General features: G+C 41.7%; 1 protein-coding gene across 1 annotated transcript in view; it reads left to right on the forward strand.

Moving 5' to 3' along the window:
- The window catches only part of LOC143288271 (uncharacterized), a 32069-nt gene extending 7008 nt beyond the window's left edge, over positions 1–25061 (forward strand). The window contains exons 4-15 of the mRNA XM_076596619.1: positions 232–474; positions 2436–2508; positions 3187–3354; positions 4756–4909; positions 6686–6845; positions 7901–8101; positions 8547–8702; positions 9815–9938; positions 10972–11095; positions 13860–13870; positions 23797–23928; positions 24791–25061. Of these exons, the coding sequence (XP_076452734.1) occupies positions 232–474; positions 2436–2508; positions 3187–3354; positions 4756–4909; positions 6686–6845; positions 7901–8101; positions 8547–8702; positions 9815–9938; positions 10972–11095; positions 13860–13870; positions 23797–23928; positions 24791–24830 (1586 nt within the window). The 3' untranslated portion in view covers positions 24831–25061. The remainder of the gene's footprint in view (positions 1–231; positions 475–2435; positions 2509–3186; positions 3355–4755; positions 4910–6685; positions 6846–7900; positions 8102–8546; positions 8703–9814; positions 9939–10971; positions 11096–13859; positions 13871–23796; positions 23929–24790) is intronic.

The following is a 25061-nucleotide window of genomic DNA, read 5'->3' on the forward strand; positions in this document are numbered from 1 at the left end:
TGTACTGTTAGCAGCAGTGTCATTGTCAGTTGATGCTGCTTTCATGTACTGTCAGCAGCAGTGTCATTGTCAGTTGATGTGGCTTTCATGTATTGTTAGCAGCAGTGCTTTCATGTACTGTTAGCATACTTTCATGTACTGTTAGCATACTTTCATGTACTGTTAGCATACTTTCATGTACTGTTAGCAGCAGCAGCATTGTCAGTTGATGTGGCTTTCATGTTGCTGCAGACTCGCCACCCCCGATCCCCCCAGACGTGGACTACGACAGTATGCTGGCAATGCAGCTGGCACAAGAGGAGAGCGAGCAGGGTGCCGGTGACCTTGACGCCGATGCTGACCTCAACCAGCTCCTCCACAACTTTGAGAACCGCTCCTCTCGTTCTCAGAGGAACTGGCCCATCCCCGTGGAGGTGGAGGATGTGTCTATACCAGCGTCACCGCCGCCGGCATACAATGAGTTTGTTGGTGCAGGTGTGTGTTTCTTGGGATGGAAGTCATGGGGGGAGGGTGGTGGGGTGGGGGGTTGTCAATTTTTAACTGTCTGATTTACTCAAAAGTGACCGGTATTGCAGCAAATGTTTGGGACATTGTTTTGTTGTTGTCATATTATCTATTGAAAATTGACAGGATATCACTGCAGAAGAATGGGAGAAGGGACATGTTGTGCAACTGGCAAGCTAGCATTGCAAAGCATATATGATATGCCCACATTATTCTTGCTGTTCTCGGTCTCTGTCATTTTTTGGTCTCCGTCTTAAACTGGAGTGATGGTGGTAAGCATCCATCAGTTTCAGGAGACTATGGAGTTGTGCTCTGAGTGGTGAGTGATACAGTGTCAGGTGTGGCTGGACAGGCCGATACCGGAGTGACCGTCCCTCCCACACTGCACACATGTGAAGTCTGATGCTGTTCAGTCTGTCTGGATTTGGGCCTTTCTCCTCAGTCTCTTTGCCTTGTGATGCTTGGCAAGCAGCATCTCTTAGACTAGAGTGTCTGCCTTCATAAACCCCTGTAGAAAAACAACACAGAGGTCAGCAAAACAGCAGGTTGTATAGAACCACATATTTTCAGAATTTGAGAACTTTTTTCTTCTTTTTTTTATTTGTTTATTTATTTTATTTTATTATTTTTTGTTTGTGGTATTCTTAACGGAACAGATTTTTCCCCAGAACAGTGAGGGCGTGAACAGCTCAACAAGGAGATAGTGTCAGCAGAGTCAGTGGAGGAGTTAAGACTACTCATTTCTTGTGTAGAAAAGACTCAGATAGGAGGAGTGGATGAGAAGTTCAGTGGTGTTTTTTTTTTTGGTTTGTTTGTTTGTTTGTTTTTGTGTGTGTGTGTGTGTGTGTGTGTGTGTGTGTGTGTGCCATCTTCCACTGGGATCTGGTGATGGTGAGGGCTTGGTCTCTGCATGTAGTCAGGGCTGAAGCAAGGCCAGCTACCTTGAAAGCAAAAGGCATCATGTGTGCTTTGCAGTCCCCCTCACCACAGCTGGGATGTGCCAGGAGGGAGGAAGGAGAGATATCAAGTAGCAAACATGTAATTTATTTATTGAGAATACTGTTTTCTGTTTTTGGTGCTTTCCCCAGAGGTTTATTGATGCCATAGCCAATGGTAGCTTGTTTTGACTATTCTTCAAGGTAGGAAGCCAGGTCCAGACGTAGATAAGGTAGGAAGCCAGGTCCAGATGTAGATAAGGTAGGAAGCCAGGTCCAGACGTAGATAATGTGGGGAATACCTGAAATCTGGCTTCAAACACTGAAACAGGTACTGGGGTGTGTGTGGGGGGGGGGGGGGGGGGGGGGGGGGGGGGGGGGGGGTGGGGGGGGGGGGGGGGGGGGGGGGGTGTTAGTTGGCCAGAAGAAAACATGCTGCTATGTAAAATCATCATGCATTTCACCTGAAAAGTCTTTTGGGGAGGGATTTTGGGTCCCTCATGCACCTATGTCATGATGTTAATGATGCTGTTAAGATCCAGCTTTGTTATGAGACTGTGTGGGATGGCTGCGCTCTAGCTGCCTTGTGCATTTGTTAATATACCCTCCTATAAACTGCTGCCTGGTCAGGAGATAGACACTTTGCAGGAATTGCCAGGAAATCGAGCAGTTGTCTGAATATGCCCATGAGGTGGATGACCATTACGGTGTAGCTCCAGTGTTCCTCTTGGTGCATGTTACAACTCTGTTGATAAGTGCTGGTGCACTGGATGCTGAAACCAGCAGGGCAAGAACTCTGTAACAGTTTGGAAATACAAATGCTACTATTTTAGTGGTTGTTATCCATTTGGTCAGACCACTTTTCTTTCTCCTTTTTTTTTTAACTGATGATAAAAATGCCATGGCATCAATGAAGGAGATTGAAGGAAATACCTGTGAATAGACAGAAGAAAACACAGCTCATTTTCCTTCTTGTTGATGCTTGTTTTGTGGCAGATGAGGACATGATACCATGTGAGTTCTGTGGGGAGAGCTTCCCAGCATTTGCTTTGGTGCACCATCAGGTAGTGTGTGTGTGTGTGTGTGTGTGTGTGTGTTGAGCTCATGTAGCTCTGTTTCTTGTTCATGCTGGATGTGAATTGTCGATAGACATAGTGTGAACCTGCTCTGTTTGGTAAAAATTGGCTTCCTTTCGTTTTCTGCTGATTCTGTACCCTGCGACTTGGGTATAATCATATGAGAGTGTGTGCATTACATGTCTGTGTATGTGTATATTCTTTGGGATATTTTGATATTGTAGTGGTGGGAGGCAGAAGGCAAGGGAGTGATCACCATCCAGGCTGCAAGAAGGGGGTGGGTTTAGAAAGACTTCATTTAAAAAAAAAATAGTCTGGTGCTGAAACGACTTGGATAGGGATTAGAAGACAAGGGGAACAACAAGGATTTAAAAAACTGAATGTAGTTTTCAGTGTATGATGTGTTTGTCAGTCCCACTTTACTTAACAACTGACAACACAAGGGGGATGGGAATGATGTGTTGGACATGGCTTGAAAAATCTTTACGTTAATTAGATGAGCCATGAAAACGTTTTGTTTGTTTGAAACCCTCATGTTTTTGGATATATATTTTTTTTTTATATTATATTCTGCTGATTGTTGTGGTTGAAGATGATAGTATGGACACAGACAAAAATATAATTTGTAAATTGAACAAGCTTCAGAAATGTTTTGTCTCTTTGGTTTTCAGAGCGATTTGTGATCCGTTGGCATCAGGCCTGTGGGGCCATGGACAGGACAATCCACTGCCTGCTTTTGGCCGAAACAATGAGCTGCTGAACCAGTGGAAACCAGCGGTGGCCCGGCCTCCAGTCATACCTGTCATCGACAACTTGGGTTCTGCTTCACACCCGCTCCAGTGAGTTGGTTAGAAGGGTCCCGTAGTGGCCGCCTCTACAAGTGGGTTTTTTTTTTTATAGTAATTTACACACATGACCATTTTTATCCCTGCCATTACCCCTCGATTGGTGAACTTTGGTGACATGAGATCAGTACGGCATGAATCTGAAGAGCAGTAATAGTGTCTTTGTCGTTGTAAGTGGTGTAATTAATTGTGTACTTTTAAGTGGTGTGATCAGTGTTGCTGAACAAAAAATTAAAACTCGAGAGGAAGAAGTTGAAATAGAGAATGGTAACCAAACCCTGACCTTTATCCTCAGTCCTGGTGTCAGGCGACAGCCCTTCGCTGATGAACTTGTTAGCAGCAGTCAAGGGTTAAAGAAACCTTCCTCACCAATCATGGCTTATGGCTTGCAACACGCATGTTCACACCTGAGGTTAAAGCAGCTGTATTCCCATTTTCAGGGGTAAAATTGCGTGGATGTTTCAATCAGCAGTTCATATGACACAGCTGTATTTCCTATTCTAAGATTTTGGGTGTCTTCTTCTCTCTCTTTTTATGTTCTGTTTGGTAGAATGGTGAAAGTTGTAAGGATCCCTGCTTATGGAAATAAGAATTATTGATGCAAAATGCTTTGAATAATGAAAGTATGTTTGTATATATGTAAGTGTTCATAAATATATGAATATGTATGTATGTATGTATGCATGTATTTATGTATGTAAGTAAGTATTGTATATTTGGTTGGATACATTTGTATTGAAAGACAACAGATCCAAGATATATGGCAGCCACAAAGGAGCTGGAGGAAAACAGTGTCATTCATTGTCAGAAAAGGACTGATGTTGTAGCTGTGATGCAGAAGGAAAAAAGGGAGGAATATATAGATACATATCACAGACCAGCTTGCACGTAGTTTTCTGCAAATACTTTTTATAGTCTTTACTATCAAATTTGTTCTCCTTTCCCTTCTTCCCTCCCCCCCCTCCTCCCCCAAGAAATACTTGTGTGTTTGTGTTATTTTTAGATACTTTTCTTTAACAATATCACTTTGTGTGTGTGTGTGTGAAATATATTGAAAAAAAAAAGTTAATTAACTCTTTCACTGCCATGTGCGACTTTTGTTAACTAGACAGTGCACAGCTGTAGGCGACTTTTGTTGACATCAAGGGGCCATGTTGATAAGACCATTTTTCACATTGTAACAAAGCTCAACAGCTGCAGTCAAGTTTCATTGCCAACAGAACGATGACTAAACCTTTGCTCCCTGACCCAGTTTGAAGTGATCAAGTCCATTGTGATGTTTTGACATGAACCGAAGCCTGTGACTGAGAGCATCATATCTAAAATATTAGGCGCTGGGGACAGTTTTCTTTATACAGGAACTTGGCAGTGAAAGAGTTAAAAAGAAAAAAAAAGGTGTGTGTCTGACAGGGATCAAGAGGAAAGAAGCCATCACCTGAGTGACAACGGGGATCACCGCATGAGCAGGCTGGACAGTCTGGAGATGACCATGCTGCCCTGTGAGTTCTGCTATGAGCTGCTGCCCGCTGACAGCTTGGTGCAGCATCAGGTGAGGGGTGGATGAGAGGGGGTGGGGGTGATGGTGGAATTCACTGGGTTTTGTACTGTCATTACTGCTTTGAAGTGTAATGTTGAAACGGTATGGATAGGAGCGTTACGTGTAAATTTGTAAAGCTGTGGATGGAATGGTTACATCAGTGTAATAAATGCATGTATAATAAGAACTGGAAAAAGAGACAGAGAGGGAACGGTATTCAGCAATATACCAGTACCAGCATGATTTCATGATTTAGATTTGATTGTGATGATCGCTGTTTACTCACTGAAAGAGGGTGGGGAAATGGGATTCAAAGAAAAAACTGTATTTTTAGAAAATGTGACATATATGAATGATATTGGTGATGAATTTGGTGTCGTATACTGTACCATGTCAAACTGATGCAAGCTAGGCCTATCAGTTTGCCCTGCTTGGCCAAATGTCACATGGCTAACAGTGAAAAGACGTCTGGCCATGTCCAGTTCACTCTCGCCAGTCAAACGCCATTACAAGCAGTGATTCATTGGAATTTTGTTTCGTCAAGGAGCTCCCCAGTTTTTCTGATGTTTGTAAAAGATAGTTGACTGATAAGTATGCATGTCCGAAGTCTGTATTATCATGTTGTAGCTTGTTTTATGCTAGCAAATGGGTACTATTAAAACTCCGCAAACTGATTAAAACTTGCAGTGTTGCATTGGGAACTTACATATATCTATATTTTATATTATATAAATGATTGTTGATGCACACATTATGGTTGATCTTGTGTTTTTGATAATGGTTATTTTTCCCAAATCCTCCATGTTCCAAAAGGGGCCACAGGTTAATCAAATCTTGAATTGTGTGTGTGTCTGTATGTTTATGTCATAGTGTGAATTGGATTGGAGGGGGTATACAGTGTTTGTACATGTGTTGACATGTGGGTTTATGTGGTGTGATGTTTGTGTGTGTGTTTGTGTGTGTGTGTGTGTGTGTGTGTGTGTGTGTGTGTGAACACTTACAAATTCAATAAGGAGTCTTGTCACTCCATGGTGCATGCATTGCATCTGTGCATACATGTGCACACATGTGCATGCATGTATGTTGTTGTGAAGCCAAAGTTAATTAAAGGTGGATGAGAGTACATAAAGTCAGTGCTGAATCAGAGGGTCTGAAACTCTTTTCCTTGGCAGGTATATATATATATAAGTTTTCCACCTGCACCCCTAGAGTTACGTCGAATGGAGACAACAGCACAGTCAGTGCTGAAACCGAGGGTCTGAAACTGTCTTCTGCCTACTCCTTTCTGTTTACAGCCAGCAGTATACAGAGATGCCAACTGTTACGATTTGGCCGTATTTTGTTACGCCCAATCCCAGTTTGTTCTGATGTTACGCCAATGTCAAAATTGTTCTGATGAGTTATTTTCGACTACATTGCATGGTCACATGCTTTCTTATCGTAGCATTACCCAGACGCTCTAGACTTGTTGCCCACAAGGCCAGGACAGTCACTGCTAACCTTGGTCTTGCATGATGATGCTCAGCTAATCATGTGCATGTTTACATTGGAACAGCATTGTGTGAACCAATCAGCTCAGTCGTAGCAATTACACCGTGTTGCAGGTAGGCCCAAGTGTTTGCATACCTTGTACATAAAATGTACTTTTGCTGATGTGGCTCAGAGTTGGAGTGTTCCTACCAGATTCAAGATGTTCCTACCAAATTTCCTGATCTTTCCTGCAAACACATGACAGGGGTTGGCATCTCTGAGTATAAGTGAGCATTCATGCTGTATGGTGAAACGCAGGCCATGTGTGAGGGAAAGCCAGCCACGCCACGTGTCACAACGCCAGCTGCTGCCCAGCCATCATCGGGTTTTCCTTCTGGCCGGAACCAGCAGCCTCCTTTCTTCCCCACCTCCACCTCCACTTCTGGTGGTGCCAGGCGGCAGCGGTCTGATCCCACAGGTAGTGGTGGGAGACACACGCACACATGGCTCAGGAGCTCGTGCAAACACACACACACACATGCATGCATGCACATACACACACACACACACACACACACACACACACACACACGCTCATGTGTACACATGCATACACACACACACACAAACACACACACACACACACACACACACACACTCTCTCTCTCTCTCTCTCACATGCATGTGCACACACACACACACATACTCACACAAACGCGCGCATGCATACACACACATACACACACACAATCTTATTCGAAGAGAAAGAGAGACTGAATCACACACACACACACACACACACGCACACGCACACACATACAATACACATGCATGCACATGCACACACACACAATGTGCAAACACATACAATGTGCGTGCACACACACACACAGATATATACACAGGCACACACAGAGCACACCACACACCCACACCCATCCACCCAGGGGTGGTTCTCGTCCAAGTGTGGGTCCATCCCAGCTAACAGTTGTACACAGGTGAGAACTTACTCAGTTTTCAGTGCATGGTGTGTCCAAGCATAAGAGATGGTTGGCTATACTATGCTTGTGGAAATAAGTAAAAAAAATTGATGCCAAACAAGATGAAGAATGGTTGAGTTCACAGAGGTCAAGATGGCAGTCATGAAGTCATGGCAGTCAGTTAAGGAATCATGTGATTACCACATGATGTGATGACGTGAGTGATGTTAACTTCTCCAGGTTTGTTGCATTATGGAGAGATCGGTGCCTTGTCCACTGCTCACGTTTATGCAAGGATGGTGGCATAAGGGTTAAGGAAGAATAACAGAATGGAAAAAAAAAGTGGCATCCAACTTGTTTGATGGTGGTGGGGTTTGTTTTGTGGTCATGGAGCCACATAAATAGACACTTTTTTTTTTTTTTTTTTTTTTTATATAACAAAATCAGCTAGCTTGCTCAAGACTGAAGAAGATTTATTGGTGCTTTATTCTCCAGCAGAAGGAAGAGGATGAAGTTTGTCAGGCAAGTAAGTTTTTCTTTTCTTTTTTTCCAGGTGAGCTGCTGGCAGCCATCCACCAGAGAGATCAAGAGAACATCCCTGGGAACACTCGGCCCAAGAAGAGACCCAATGTTCCCAAACCGGACATCGCAACCTGGAGCAGATCCGGCGTCCGGCAGCTTCCTGCCCAGAGGAGGACCAGCCCCAACAGAGCGGTTGGGGAAGAGGAGGACTTCTCTGTGCACAGTCGCAGAGGTGGGGTTGATAGTGCCGAATCTTTGTTGGTTTGGCTTTATTGGTTTTATTTGGGCGGGGGGAAGGGGTTGTTTTTGTTTTAATTTATTTTTGGCACTTCATTTCTCTTAGCAAAGTGTGAATCAATGTATTAACCCTGTTCTAGTTTGTGTGTATGTACAATGTGAGGCTATTGTTACCTGTACTTTTATTGTGGGTGTGTGTGTGTGTTTGTGTATGTGTGTCTGGACTGCTGACGATGGAACTGTGACAGACGAACCCGGGTGTGGTTGTGTATGGGGGAATCTAAATGAACGGCGTGGTAGTAATACAACTGAAATGGTGCAGATGATGGGGCAAAAGAAAAAAAAAAGATGAAAAGGAAAAGTCTTACTGTGTACTTAAAGCAAGTGAAACACACATTGTAGGTAAACATGTGTTTGTTTTTCTTTGTGTTGGTGTGTAGGATCCAGACAGGGCCAGGGTCGTCAGGACAGCGCCAGTCGCGCTCGCCACACCTTGGATGCCCTGCTGGCTGAGGGGGGAGCAGAGAACCAGGCTCCTCTGCCTGCCAGGGCTGGCGGCAACAGGGAGGGAGGGGGGCACAACAGGCAGCCAAACGGTGAGTGTGTGTCTGTGTGTAGGTGGGGGGTGGGGCTGGGGGGTACAGATGGAGTGTGTGTGTTAGTGGTTTGTGTGTATGTGTGGGTGGAGTTGGTGCTTGTGTGTGTGTGTATGTATGGGTAGAGTAGGGGGTGTGTGTGTGTGTGTGTTTTGTATGGGTGGGGTGTGTGTGTATGTGTGTGCATACATTTTTGTGTATGTATGTGTGGGTCAAGTAGGTGGGGGGGTGTATGGGTGGTGTTTGTGTGTGTGTGTGTGTGTGCATTTTTGTGTACGTATGTTTGGGTGCAGTAGGTGAGATGTGTATGTGTGGGTGGAATAGGTGTGTGTGTGTGTGTGTGCATGTGGGCATAATATGTGTGCAAGCATGAGTTGCATGTGTGCACATATGTGAACTTGTGTGTGTGTGCATGTTTGTATGTGTGAATATGTGTATGTGCATGCATTTGCATGTTTTTAGTGTATGTGTGAAGACGAGAGAATAGTGTTTGTTTTTCGGTGTGTTTTTTCCCTTTTGATTGAACAGTAGCCTTCAAAATAAAGAGACATGACAATGTTCTGTGCCAGGGTTTTTCATGAAATTTGTGGAGGTTCCTTAGATTGTGTTGGAAATTCTTGCAGAAGTTCCCTCTATGTCACGAACTGTTTGTAAAAGGGTTAAAGATGATAGATAAAATAGTGGGAGGGTGGATTGACTTTTAATGTTAACAGTATGGTGTAGGTTCATGACAGGGTTTGTAAAGAATCATCTTGGATATTTAATAAAACCCTTGACCATTTATATTCAACAAAGAACCAAATGCAACAACAAACAGTTGAAAAATCCAAAAAGTAATGAAAAATTGAACATTGACACAGGGACATTTGCCAGTCTCTTTCATAAGCGGTGTAGCTGACAGAAAGGTTTGATGCAGTTTGTTGTGCAGTTCAGCTTTGTGTCTGGCCTGGAAAACGTTCAGTCCGGTGTGGAGAAAGGCATGGAAAAAGTATGGAATTTTGTTTGGTCATATCTGTGGTAACCTTGTCGCACTCATGTGTGTGTGTGTGTGTACGTGTGTGTGTATGTGTGTGCACGTGCATTTGTGTGTGTGTGTGTGTGTGTGGTTTCAGGATCACGCAGCAGGAGGACTGCCAACAACGGGAACAGCTCGTTTAGTACAACAGGGGTGTCTGCCAGGACTGTTCACAGGCAGATGCAACAACCTCCTCACCATGATAGACGGCAGAGACCCAGGTCTGTACTTTTTGCTTTTCTTTTTTTTTTTTTGGGGGGGGGGGGGGGGGTTGTTTTGTGTTTGCTGTTGACACAGAGAGAAAAGAGACATTGAGTGTGCTTGAGAGAGAGAGAGAGTGTGTATGTGTGTGTATTTGTGTGTGTGTGAGAGTGTTTGTATGTGTTTGGGTGTGGGTGTGTGTATTTCTATTTCCCTCGTACTTCTATTTCAGAGAGGAATGTGTTAAATATTAGTATGGGTTTGTGTATTTCTATTTCCCTTGTATTTTCTCTTTCTGGGGGCAATGTGTTTAGTGTTAGTATGGGTGTGTGTATATCTCTATTTCCCTCTTATTTCTCTTTCAAGGGGGAATGTGTTTAGTGTTGATATGTGTGTGTGTGCATCTCATTTTCCCTTGTATTTCACTTTGAGACGGGAATGTGTTCCGTGTTAATATGGTTGTGTGTATTTCTATTTCCCTTGTACTTTCTTTCAGTTTGGAATGCGTTTAGTGTCAACATGGGTGTGTGTATTTCTATTTCCCTCTTATTTCTCTTTCAGAGGGGAATGCGTTTAGTGTTAGTATGGGTGTGTGTATTTCTGTTTCCCTCTTATTTCTCTTTCAGAGGGGCATGTGTCTAGTGTTAGAATAGGTGTGTGTGGGGAATGCGTTTAGTGTCAGCATAGGTGTGTGTATTTCTATTTCCCTCTTATTTCTCTTTCAGAGGGGAATGCGTTTAGTGTTAGTATGGTTGTGTGTATTTCTTTTTCCCTCTTATTTCTCTTTCAGAGGTGAATGTGTTTAGTGTTAGAATGTGTGTGTGTATTTCTGTTTCCCTCTTATTTCTCTTTCATTGGTGAATGTGTTTAGCATAATTATGGATCAGTGTATCTCTGTTTCCTTTTGTATTTCGCTTTAGGGGGGAAAGCGTTTAGTGTTAGCATGGGTGTGTGTAATTCTGCTTTCCTTGTGTTTCTCCTTCAGTGGGGAATGTTGTTTGGCGTTCGTATGGGTGTGTATACATTTCTGTTTCCCTTGTATTTCTTTTTCAGAGGGGACATAGCCACAGAAGGGGAGGCCAGCCAAGGCAGCAGGAGAGCACAGAGAGAGAGAGGGGACCATGTGTTCAACACCGTCGCCGGTAACCGCCCCACACCCAACTATAACAGACCTAGAGTGAGTAGTGGATGGTGAAGCTCGCTTTGTTGTCTTTTTTTTTTTGTCTTTTTTTTCTTTTCTTTTTCTAGACAGGATTAATTCATTTTAACAAAAATTGCAGTGTCAATACAGGCATGAGATTCTTCAGACTGTAGTCTGAGATCCGAGTGAGGGAGGGTTATGAAAGTGGTGACTTCTTGTAGTTTTACATGTTTGTTTTATTATTAGATTTTTTTAAATATTTAAATTTTTTATTTTGAAACTGACATTGATGTATTAAGTTATGTGACTAAAAGACATAAGTAGGAACATGATACGATATAAGAAGCAGCATATGTTACATAACATTATGTGGCAGAGCATGACTTCCCCCTGTTTTTTTAATTATTTTTTCCCACCTGTCTCTCTTAATTCTTTACTTTTTGTTCATATTCTTACCATTCATACACAATTCATAGTCTGCTTGTCTCCACGTCAATGGACAACCTCTCTGCAAATTTGAGTGTACAATGAATGTTTGCATTCATCTGGATGTTTTTTTGTTTTCTCTGTTTCACAAGTGTGTGTTCAGGCTGGTGCCTGTCTGTTTCTTCCTCTTTCCATCTTTCTCTCTCTCCCCATCCCTCCCCCTGTAGTATTACATGTAATTGTAGGGGTTAATGTATGGGCTTCAGGCTGAAACAGAAATCCTCACTCTCATCCCAGTAGTGGAATAAGGATCTCAAAGAACAAAGACCTCCAGAAAAGAACCTCCACTCTGGACATCACCGGACGGAGTTCAAGCAAAGGAAGATAGCGCTGGACAGGAGACATCCTCAGAATGCCACCAGATGCAGTTTCAGTAGCGCCTTTCTTCTGGACACCAGAAGGGAAAAAAGAGTGTGAGGAAAACCCAGGGAGACATGGCAGAGAATGGTTGAAAAAGAACTGAAGGAGAACGGCAGTACCTGGAGGAAGCTAGCTAGACAGCAGAAGATAGGCAGCGGTAGGGATGTGTGGTCCTGGCAATGTGTGCCATTGGGTATGGAGGGGGTTACTAAGAAAATGGTAAGCATAAGGAGTACAGTGATGTGTTACTCCTTGTGTCAGTGTTGTATTACAAGGCCTACGTACCTTTTCGTACCTTGCGCCTGCCACCTTGAATAACATCCCTGCCAAAATCATGCTGAGATAAAATATCAGTCCAAACCTGGCCTCAAAACACATCTGTGCAAACCTGCTTTCGTGGAGGTCCAGGTGTTGGCATGAGTTGGTGTGTGTGTGTGTGTGTATGTGTGTGTGTGTGTGCTTGTTTGCTTTTTCATTGACTCATTCTGTTTGTCTTGTTTGTAAGTCTTGATTATAGTGCTGTGTGTTCTTATTTTTCTTTAACAATATTTTTTTACTATACTGATTTGAATTGTCAGCACTTTGGGCCTCTGTGTTATGTTGACATTATTGATACCCATTATTATTACTGTAGCCCTGCTGATGCACACCAAAAAAAAAAAAAAAAAAAAAAAAGAAAAGATTTTAAAACAATTGCCTCCAGAAAACCAATCAGTAAAATGACTGGTTGTAGATGCTGTATGTCTGTTTCCATCACCATTGATAATAATCAGTATTATCCAGTACATTTAATTTGCTCTTTCTCGCTGTATGTCTGCTTACTGATCCATTCGCCAGGTTTGTTTCTGAAATACTCTTTTCTTTCAATTGAATCTCTGAACAAAGTTCATTATCGGAACTAAAACATGAAATGTAATAACTAACTGTTGCGTGATTTGCTGTTGGAGCTAGGATATGAAAAGTGACACCTAGTACTGATCCATTGGCCTGTTTTGTTTCTGAAATGCCCTTTTCTTTCAACTGAGTTGCTGAATCATTTTCAGAACCAAAACATTGAATGTGATGACTGACTGTTGTGCGTTTTGCTGTTGGAGCTAGGATAGGAAAAGTGACGCCTAAATGTTACATTTTGCTGTTGTTGTTGAAGCAAAGACTTTAAATGTAATACATACCTGACCCTTCAGCTACATTCATGGGCTGCAACTCCCATGTTTGGTGTCATATACTGTACCATGTCAAACTGATGCAAACTAGGCCTATCGGTTTTATGTTTAGTCGTATGTACAAGTGGGCTTTTTTCATGTATGATTATTTACCCTACCGTATAGGCTTGCCGAGTATGTTCTTGTTTCCATAGCACTCTGAATGCTGAGTATGGGATCTTTAAGTGCATATATGAACTCCAATGGGTGTGTATACACAGAGGGGGATCAGGGGGATCAGGATTAGCAAGTGTGCACATCTGTTGGCCTGGAAGATTAGAAAAGTCTCCACCCTTAACCCACCCTGTGCCATGACTAGGATTCGAACCCAGGACCTTCAGTCCTGAAAGTCAAAGGCTTTAATCACTCAGCTGCTGCATTCATCATACCTGACTGTATTCTGCTGTTTCAAGCAAGAGGTTAGATGTCTGAACTGATTGTTTGGTTTGTTTTTCAGAGGTCCTCAGATAGACCAGCGTCAGAATGGGAATAGAAGAATCCATCCTGACCAGCCGTCCACTGACCTTTGGCACTGCTGGGTAGTTCCTGTACATTTCTATGTTACTTACATCTGCTTCTTTTTTTTTTTCAACTTGCATTATTAGGTTTTTGGTTCTCTGGAAACAGGGAATATCCCCAAACATGAACTGTTTATTTTCATGGGGATATGTTTCAGTTTGATGTCATTTTACAGATTTGTGAACATTTCTTTGTTTGAAATTTTGTCATTTGTAATGTGATGCTATTTTCAGCATCATCCTGTGTAAACTGAACCAGAATGTGGGCTCTGTGAAAGAGGCAACATTTTTACTGTCATTTTGAACAGTGAATTGTACAAATTACGATAGAAGTAGCTGTTGGTTCATCTGTCTTAATTTATTCATTGAGCTTTGAAGAGCGATGTCTTTTTGGTACCAGTGGAGTAACGGCCTTTACAGTTTACTGCTGATGGGATGCCTTTTTGCTGGAACCCTTGCCACCTGGTCTTCTGTCTAGGGGAGGAAGGTGTGGTCTTCACTTCACTTACAAGCTCTGGTTCCTCAACTGGTCTGTGAATTATGACAGAAGAAAGTTGGTGGCAGAAGAGCAGTTTGAAATAACTGCTCACCTGGCATGACACACATTGGATTGAGGAGCTGATCTTAGAATAAAGACAGAGAAAGATCAGAAGAGATTTTGAAAGCTGGTGGCAATGTTTTATAATCATGAGACTGTTGGCAAGCCTGGCTCCACTTTCAGCAGAACTTGGCGCCAGGAACTATGAAAAGAATGAACTCAAAGAAGCTGTGACTTTCAGCAGAACTTGGCGCCAGGAACTATGAAAAGAATGAACTCAAAGAAGCTGTGACAAACAAGAAACGTCCAGCAGGCATGTCAGAGTTGTGAGAAAGGTCTGACAGGTTTTGATCTTGCCCTTTTTCATTTGAACGTGTATCAATGCTGGAGTGCCGTGTTTTAGCTTTCACTGTGAGCACACTTGATGTAAACCAGAGGGTGCTCCATAGAGTGAGTGCCTCTGTCACCTGCTGAGCAGTCATTTTGATTGCTGATTTTTTAAAACTTGTCTGTATTTTCATGAGATGTGCTATATTTTTTGTATTATTTTCCCATCCACCCCTGTTACCAAAAGTGAAAAAAGTCTTGGATCCAGCAGATCCAGAATAGGATCGTTTACAAAGTCTGTCTGTTTTGACAAAATTTGATAGAAATCCCTCAAATATTTTCTTGGCATATCATGTTGACTATTACTTACTTTTTGCCCTGTCTCTAGGGTTAAAGAATCCTTTAGCATTTTTCTGAATCGGGATTCTGATCTCGAACCCCTGTCCAGGGTCTTAAATCATTTAGTCCTTGACACGTAGCCAGCACTTTCACAAGGTATCAAAAACATCCGTCCACAACTTTTTGCCTAATTCTGCTGACAGTCAACAAACAAAACAGAAAAGAGTGAGAATATAACATCTTTTTGGGAGGTGACATAAACATTGCAGCTTGGACACTTTCGGTGTTCCAAAACTGAATTTACCTTTATATATCAGTGTCACATACTTTTGTTCAGCATGGAACGGATATTCTATATCACGTGCTGTGTGAAGAACAATTTACCAAATCAAGCCAGAATGCTGGTGTATTTATTTTCTGCGGTGTCGATGCAGGAGATGAAGAAAGGCAGACATCTGTGTTGATTTGATTCCACAAAAGGTGAGAATCTTTGAGAGGAGATGGTAAATCCATAGCACTTGGAATGAAATTGTTTGTGACCTCTCTTTGAACGACAGCCTTTCGTTAGTCACATGATAGTTATCTGTGTTTCCCACCATATCCAGGTCTATCTTTCCATCACCCTGCTCACTGGAGAAGACAGAGTTCCATTTAAAGTTTCAGTGACAGATGTGCCCCTCTCACTGTAAGAGACAGTTCCATTGATAGTTTGGGGTGACAGATGTGCCCCTCTCACTGTAAGAGACAGTTCCAGTGACAGTTTGGGGTGACAGATGTGCCCCTCTCGCTACAGTAAACAGTTCCATTGACAGTTTTGTGACAGGTGTGCCCCTCTCACTAAAGGAGACAGTTCCATTGACAGTTTTGTGACAGATGTGCCCCTTTCATTAAAGGAGACAGTTCCATTGACAGTTTGGGTGAGAGATGTGCCCCTTTCATTAAAGGAGACAGTTCCATTGACAGTTTTGTGACAGATGTGCCCCTTTCATTAAAGGAGACAGTTCCATTGACAATTTTGTGACAGATGTGCCCCTCTCACTAAAGGAGACAGTTTTATTGACAGTTTGGGTGACAGATGTGCCCCTCTCACTAAAGGAGACCGTTCCATTGATAGTTTTGTGACAGATGTGCACCTCTCACTAAAGGAGACAGTTCCATTGACAGTTTGGGTGACATATGTGCCCCTCTCACTAAAGGAGACAGTTCCATTGACAGTTTGGGTGACATACGTGCCCCTCTTACTAAAAGAGACAGTTCCATTGACAGTTTGGGAGACATACGTGCCCCTCTTACTAAAGGAGACAGTTCCATTGACAGTTTTGGTGACAGATGTGATGGTTTTATTTGATAACAATATAGTTTTTGTTATTTTTGTCGGAAGCTACCACAGCATTGACTTGTGTCATTGGAATCTTCTGCTTCTGTTTCGGTTGATGGCATTTCTTACGTGGAGACTGCAGAGTTAAAAGGTTTATTGATTTATTTCTTTTGATTAGAAAGTTAAAAAGTTAAATTGGTGGGTTAGAGCAGGCATGGAATTATGTCTGCTGATTGTTGTTGCGGTCAGCTAAATGTTTGGCTTGGCCAGTAGTTGTTGGGTTTTTTTTTTCCAGAACGGAAAGAACTATGGCTTCAGATTTAGTTTTCAGCTTGTGTTCAGTGCTTTAGATAACTGAGAACAGATAGAGCACTACCATCTTTACTACATGGCTGAAACATTTTCACGTTCACATGAAAGTCCTATTTGTTTCTTTCTTTCTTTAAAAAAAAAAATTATCAATCATCTACATAAAGATCAAATTTTAGATAGATATTTATTTTTTGAAAGATGATTTCATTTTAAAGTAGTAGTCATGGGTATTTTTTGTTGTCATGGATTGTAATATAAAAAGATGCCACAGCCTTGAGTTGAGTTGCATGGACATTGGTGTTCAAGGCTCGCATTTTCAAATCTGTTCCAAGGGTTTCAGGTTATTTCTTGAACTGATATTTAAACTCTCCACTGACGGGCGCAATAGCTGAATGGTTAAAGCATTGGACTTTCAGTCTGAGGGTCCCGGGTTCGAATCTCGGTGACGGCGCCTGGTGGGTAAAGGGTGGAGATTTTTCCAATCTCCCAGGTCAACATATGTGCAGACCTGCTAGTGCCTGAACCCCCTTCATGTGTATACGCAAGCAAAAGATCAAATACGCACGTTAAAGATCCTGTAATCCATGTCAGCGTTCGGTGGGTTATGGAAACAAGAACATACCCAGCATGCACACCCCCGAAAACGGAGTATGGCTGCCTACATGGCGGGGTAAAAACGGTCATACACGTAAAAGACCACTCGTGTATATACGAGTGAACGTGGGAGTTGCAGCCCACGAACAAAGAAGAAGAAGGAACTCTCCACTTTGGTTTCTTGGACTCATTCTAAGCACACAGTTAAAAGTTAAATAGATCCTGTGCACAAACACACAGAGAGACATAAATGCTGCATGGAGTATTTTTTTCCAGTAAAAATTTGGACTTTTCCAGATCGTAAAGGAAAAACATGTCTTTTTTTTTTCAAAACGTTAATTTTCAGCCCTGATAATGGTTCCTTCACTTTTCAAAGTCTTTTCCAGACTTCCATCACTGTACAAACCCTGGGTCAAAGCATTCAAGATAGACCAGTATCACTCAGCAAACAAGATAGACCAGTATCACTCAACAAAGAGCCTAATGCATAAAAAAGAAGCAAACTATTGAAAAAGCAAAACGAAGTGAAAATTTAACATTGACACCAGGATGTCTACCACTCTGTTTCATCAGCGGTGTAGCAAACAATTTTTTTTTTTTTTAATTCAGATTTGTTTTGAGTTTGGCATGGAAAATGTTCAGTCTGTTCTGGAAAAACTGTTGGGAACCCTGTTTGAGCCCCACATGATCTGCTACCACCATGCGAGGGAAGAGAGACGCGTCATCACTGTATGCAGTGACCTCTTTCTGTGGCTTGTTTTTGTGTGGGGGTGCAGAGGGGCAGGGGTATAGAGTGACATGTGCTGGCCTCTGTTCTTTCTGAAAGCACCTGTAGTTTGAGGTTACTGTCAGCAGTAGGAGGAAGGAGGAAGGTGGCAGAATGGTTAAGACGCTCAGCTGCCAATACAGAGAGTCCGTGAGGGTGTGGGTTCGAATCCCGCTCTCGCCCTTTCTCCTAAGTTTGACTGGAAAATCAAACTGAGCGTCTAGTCTTTCGGATGAGACGATAAACCGAGGTCCCGTGTGCAGCACGCACTTGGCGCACTGAAAAAGAACCCATGGCAACGAGAGTGTTGTCCTCTGGCGAAATTACGTAAAATGAAATCCACTTTCATAGGTACACAAATATGTAAGCATGCACTCAAGGCCTGACTAAGCGCGTTGGGTTATGCTGCTGGTCAGGCATCTGCTCAACAGATGTGGTGTAGCGTGCATGGATTTGTCCGAACGCAGTGACGCCTCCTTGAGAAAGTGAAACAAACTGAAACTGTCAGCAGTTTTCTCCCCTGTTTTTTCTCAAGGGTGTTTTAAAAGTTTGTACTAAATATATCAAGTCTTTCTTTATTTAGTTGTTTGTTTCTTTTCGGTTATTTGTAAATTTTGTTGTTTTTTTTTCCAGTTTGTTCGTAGGTGAGACATATATTTTTTAAGATGAAAAGAGTTGTTTACTTATGTGATTTTAGTAGGAAGAAAAGCTGTGTGCAAAAGAAAATGTCCAGTTATTATGATTTACTTGCTTTCATCTAATTAGAAGTAATTAAGATGGCTCTTGAAAAAGGATGCTTTTTACAGAGAGAATATACAGTGTATTACAGTAGATGAGTATGTATGTGTGTATAATCATGTGTGTGTGTACAGACCTGCAAGTGTGAGATTGATGCAAATGGAAAACATTGACGTCTGTGATAGAATGTGGCAGAACATTGAAAACAGGTAATTTTATATGTGGGTTCTGTACATAATGACTTTTGTGTGTATATTGTATTATTTTGATGATAAAGTATTCTAGGAGCATGTAGGAAAGTTGATGAAGTGGGTGCCTGTGAAGGTAGTGTCATTTGAAATTTGAAATCTTTGGCATCTATATTGTGTAATTTAGAATGCGTGTATATACTTTTCTCAATAAAAAAAAATCTTATCCCATATCCGAGTTGTTTTCGTTCTTGATTCTTTAGGACAAAAAAGGTATGTAGTGGTGGCGGTAGTTGTTGCATGAACTGATAAATTGCTGAGGTCAGTGACTGAACGACTGTCATTTTACAAATAAGAGAACTCACAATGACAAGAGAGCTGTCCATAATAAAGAAAAAGAAAAAAAGAAAAGAAAAATCCACTTCAATAAAGGGAGACAAATGCACAGGCTGGCAGGAAAAGAGGGGAAAGATGGTGCACCACTGTGGTGACACTCGGCCCCAAGGAAATCATCCCGAAAAAAAGAAAAGAAAAAAACCACACAAAAAAACAGGAAATCTTTGTAAATTTTTTTGGATAAGATGTTCTATATGGCTCCTTACTGGCTCTGAAACAAACAAAAAAATTGTCAAGATCACCATTACAGGATGGGGTGTGGGTAGTGTTCCACAAGCTTGCTGAACCAGAACATACAGTTTGAGTTTCAGAAGTGTCAGCACATGTGGGCTGATCCTAAATACGCTGCATCTGCTGAATAAAAAGAAATAATAATGAAAAAAAAGGAGCAGATGCCTGACCTATGATGAATAAACCCAATGTGTTGGTCAGGACTTGAGGAGCCTGCTCTGGGTGTGTATAGATCATAATGGGTGGGGTGGTCAAATGGTGAGCTGAATTCTCACCCAAGTTTCCCCAAGTTCCCAGTGTACCTGGTGGGTTAAGGGTGGAGATTTTCCGATCTCCAATGTCAACATTTGTGCAGAACTGCTAGTGCCTGAACCCCCTTTGTGTGAATATGCATGCAAAAGATTGAATACGCATGTTAAAGATCCTGTAATCACTGTCCGTGTTCAGTGGGTTGTGGAAACAAGAGCATACCCAGCATGCACACCCCCAAAAACAAGAGTGTGGGCTGCCTACATGCCAGGGAAATAAACAAACGGTCATACACGTACAAAGTTGCATGTCTGCGTGAGTATGTGTGCGTGACTGAAACCTGACTGAATAGCACAGGAAAGGAATGATTAGCACCCAAAGGCAACTCTCAGTTGGCTCCACCCAGGTAGGCAGCCTGTTGTGCAAATGACTCCATGTTTGTAAGGTGCTTACCGCTTGGTCTCTGACCAAATATAGGTGCTATATTAGTATCCATATAATCAACATCAATAATATTCAGGGCAGTCAGGGTACTGACTATGTTGGGTGCCCTGATGGTGACCTGTCATTGACAGCAGCTGTCCGTGCACTGCTGGAACTGTGACTGAGAGACTGTGGGTGTGGATTTGGGAAGAAAGGAGCAAGGGGATGGTAGGGGTATGACTGAGTGGAATGAAAAAAATGCCCTGCGAGAAGAGACTAGGCACACACAAACACACACATACACAGCAAAGAGCAAAACATTCCTTTTTTCCCCTGAAAATTCTATTTCTGTATTTGTGAGTGCATGCATGTTTGAGTTGGCACTTGCACATGTGTGTTCCATTCAAAGTAAAACAAAAAAAATATAAAAGAAAAAAAAAATTGTGCGATGCCTGTCAAAACTGACGCTCTGATGATCTGTCACCAATATGTTTTCTTAAATTCTCCCAGCAGCACTGACAATGCGATTCAACATATCCGATCAAATCAACTATTTCAAACTGTGTCAAAATTTAAGTCCTACAACTTGCTTCCACAATTTTTTAAAAATTTTATTTCAAGAGCACGTATATTTGTAACTTTGGTCAGCAGCGGTGCGCCGGCGAAGAGAAGAAAGAGACGCGCAGAAACAGTCTGAAAAAGCCGCGGGTTATGTTTGAATGTTTCTTGGAAATGGATATTCATCAAAGTATTAGAAAAAGGTGGAGGCAGACTTTAAATTGTGAAATGCAGCCGTAAACAACGTTTCGAAGTGGGGCGGTGTTCGCCCGTACCTTCCTTCGCATACTTATACATTCCTACGTGCTATTATAATTATTGTCTGAAAGCCTGAGATGGAGTCCTTTGAAGAAGCCCGTTTTCCCAAATAAATGGAATTTGATACCGCTTTCAAAACTTTTTGCTAAGAAACGTATCAAACATATATTATTATACATGGCTAAAATTACACGGAGGCTACAGCAAACAAACCAGGGTGAAAAAATTGCCAGTCTTTGAAGTACTTGTTCGTGAAACTGACATGTTACTCATTTGGCGAAAAAGAAGTGAGGAGACCCAAACTGCCCACTGGAAAACAACCGAATGAGAAGTACGTGGTGACGTTTCCTACTTTCAGCGGGTTTTCTGTATCAATGACGAGATTATCAGTTGATGTATGTATGCAAACTGGTGGAGACCGCTGGAGAGTTCCGAAACCATCTTGGACCTTGCGCATGCGCATCTAACTTTTACTCGAAACTCGAGCAATACACCAGCCGCCGTGGCGAAGTGGTTAGCGTCACGGACTGACGGCTGGGAGGACGCGGGTTCGAATCCCAGCAGAGGTGGGTTTTTCAGCCCGTAGCCGGCTCCTACCCAGTGTGCTGTGGGCTTAAATGGGGAGACTGGGACCACACAGTCGAGTGTCATCCGGCATTTCAAGGATGCATATTTGGGTTTCAGTTTCAGTTTCAGTTTCAGTAGCTCAAGGAGGCGTCACTGCGTTCGGACAAAACCATATACGCTACACCACATCTGCCAAGTATTTGGGTGTGTTGCTCTAATTACCTGACCAACACTGCAAGTGTCTATATCTCTAGGGCCTGGTTAACGCCGGGATATCATTATGGCAGGAAGCATAGAGTACAGCCTTGTCACGCAGTCCCAAACCAAAATGGACCTCCATAGCAACATCGTCATCGTCATCGTCCTCCTCCTCCTCAGTTCATCATCATCAGCCGGTCAAACACAACAGTCTCAAAGTCTGTGGCCTTTCATGCCCTACTCTCATGGTGACTCAGTTTCCGGATACCCCTCCACTTCTGTGCTTGGGGTGAGTCCTGTCAGTGTCTTCAGTGTCGGCAGATTCATGGGGGATTGTTGTTTGACTGAGGGATGTGGTGGTGGTCTCCACTCTGGGAGGGACGCTCACACAGTCTGGCTCCGCGACTAAGCCATTATTGTCGTTAGTATGGGGCTTAGTAGGTGGTGTCCTAAGTACGTTGAATCTCATCCAAATCACTCAAGGTTCAGTAGACAAGGAAAAAATTCTGGCAAGAGTGAGATTCAATCCTGCACACTCAGATTCTCTCGCATTTCATGCATGTTGAAAACAGAATGCTTTGCTGCAATTCTTTTACAAAAATAAACAAGACAAATAAAATTTTAAAAGTTTTTGTTTTATAACTATATATCATATAGGTTTTGTGTTTTTAAAACAAGCTCATCCCTGGAATACATATTACACAATAACACTAACTGTCAATCATTTTGAGTAAGTGAAGCTGTATGTGAGAAGGAAATACAGGTAAAGATGAATAGGGGAGAGAGAAGAGATTTTATTTATTTATTAAGACTTCTTGCTATAGCGCATATTCGTGAAGCTGTATGCGCTTTACAAAAGCACTAAAAACATTCACTCAAACATCCCCACACAAACATATGCAAATAATTTGAAATATAGGCGAGAGAGAAAAATTAAAATAGGTCATGTCAGTTGATTAAATCAAGAAATGCAACAGGTATTTAAAAAAGAAAAAGAAAAAAAAGACAATTGAACACAAGCACGTATACGCATGCATATATACATAGGCACATACATACATACATACACACAAAACACACAGCGTGCGCGCACACACACACACACATACACGCACACACGCGCGCGCGCGCGCGCGCACGCACTCACACATGCACCAACGAACAGAAGCCGCATACCCAAACACATTACTCACGCACTCACTCAGTGACACACACACATACACGCACCTACAGGCACAATACACACACGAACACAGATCAACAATCGAATAATGCAAACTACTGCGACATTACATTAATATATATATATATATATATATATATATATATATATATATATATATATATATATATATATATATATATATATATATATATACATACATACATTTATATACATACACACATATACATACATATACACACACATATATATAATAAAATAAAATAAAAGTTCCTGCTAAGCATTTCCCTGAAGAAACACCCCGCATTACACACACAGATCAAAACTAGAATGATGAAACAAATGTTCAGACACACACACACACACACACACACACACACACACACACACGAATGACAAACAATTGAAACACACAGGCTACAACATCACATGATAAAGCAATATTCATCAAACATTTCAAGTAAAAACGTATGTACATCATTACATTTAAGATATTAAACCTGAAAATGTAAAAATGTACGTATTGTTAAAAAAAAAAAAAAGATAGTTTTAATTGCCTTTTTTCTTAACTGTTCTTAGGCGTGTTTTTATGTTTGTGTGTGTGTGTTTCTTTGCTGTTGGTTTATGTTGGGTTTTTTTTCTCTCTGCTCTGTTTTAACTGGCAGGTTTTTCTGTTGTTTTGTGTGTGTTTTTTTATACTGCCAATTGTTCTTAGATATGTAAAATGTTCTCAAATGTGTCAATATATTTTTTCATGATCTCTTTGATTGCATAAACATTATGATTATGTCTCTTAAGCGTACATAATTATTAGCATGAGCAACATGACCACATGTTAATTTTCATAAAGAGATAATAAGGTTGACTTGAGCTGACATGGTTTTAGCGGACGAGTGTGATGACGTCCAAGAAGAAGGAAGAAAAAAAAGTGATAATGTCTTGGAAAGGAGGTGACTTTGCATTGTCAGCTGTCGTCATGATGTTTCAGCGAAGCTCCTCTCCCCACTGTGGAAGTGGCCATCCGCAACCAGAGTGAATCAGACGCCTGGTGTCCATTCCTGGAGACACTCACTGACGCCGAAATGGAAAAGAAAATTCGTGACCAAGACAGAAACACACGGTGAGCTGGGTTTTTTTTGTTTGTTTTTTTCCGCCAGCTGCCAAGGGAACATGGAAAGAGAAAGGGAAAGCTGTGATAGAATTTAAGGCTGAAATTTCATACTGAAGCCATTTTAAAACTAGGAATATGTTATTGAAGTCAGGAATAAGCACACACATGCACACACAGAGTATGCATACATCTTTTCTTTCCTGTTTAAAATCACTTTTGTGAATAGATGTTCAAATAATGACCAACCAAAAGGAATATATGAAACACTTTTTAGAACTGTTAACATTTGAATAATTGGGTTGTTGTACATGTTTATTTATTTGCCTTGCTTGTTAATTTAAGGAATGTTATCTTTCACTCCGCCTGTTGAAAAATACATTGTTTCAGGCTGTTATGTTTATTTAACAAGTGACTCATCTTTTAAATCTGAATTTATGGAGAGAAAAATATATGATGCAAAAGAGTTTATTGGTTAGAGATGGGAGGAGGAGAATAACATGTGTGTATGTTTGAATATGTTTTAAATGTGTATACTTTCTTAACTTATTCTGAAATTGCTCAGGTTTAGCTTCTTTGAATTTTATTTTACTGATCACACATGTCGAACAGTAAATTTCTATACCCGTGTATAGATAATAAGCCAGTCTTTAGTCTTCAGGTTACACTTTGCATTCAGTACAGCTATACAGAGAGCTGTGAAGAAGTTAAAACAGATGAATTTACGGAAATAGAACAGCCTTCTTTGCCTTCATCTCTTTGTCATCTATTTTACAGATGCTTGTGTATGTATGGGCATGTGTGTGTGTGTCCGTGCATGCACATATAATTAGTTATGTTCCCATCCTTATTCCGGTCCTGTTGCATTTTCCAGACGTATGCGGCGACTGGCCAACACAGCCCCCACATGGTGAGGAAGATGAGAGTGGGGGTGCCAGTGTACATATCTGTGTCGCCGCCAGCACGGCTCCCACACAGAGAAGAGGAACGACCACTGTACATATCTGTGTCGTCGCCAGCACGGCTCCCACACAGAGAAGAGGAACGACCACTGTACATATCTGTGTCGTCGCCAGCACGGCTCCCACACAGAGAAGAGGAACGACCACTGTACATAGATTCATCGTTGCCATCTTGATGTTGTC

This window comes from Babylonia areolata, chromosome 12 (genome assembly GCF_041734735.1).
Source record: "Babylonia areolata isolate BAREFJ2019XMU chromosome 12, ASM4173473v1, whole genome shotgun sequence".
Classification (NCBI taxonomy): Eukaryota; Metazoa; Mollusca; class Gastropoda; order Neogastropoda; family Buccinidae; genus Babylonia; species Babylonia areolata.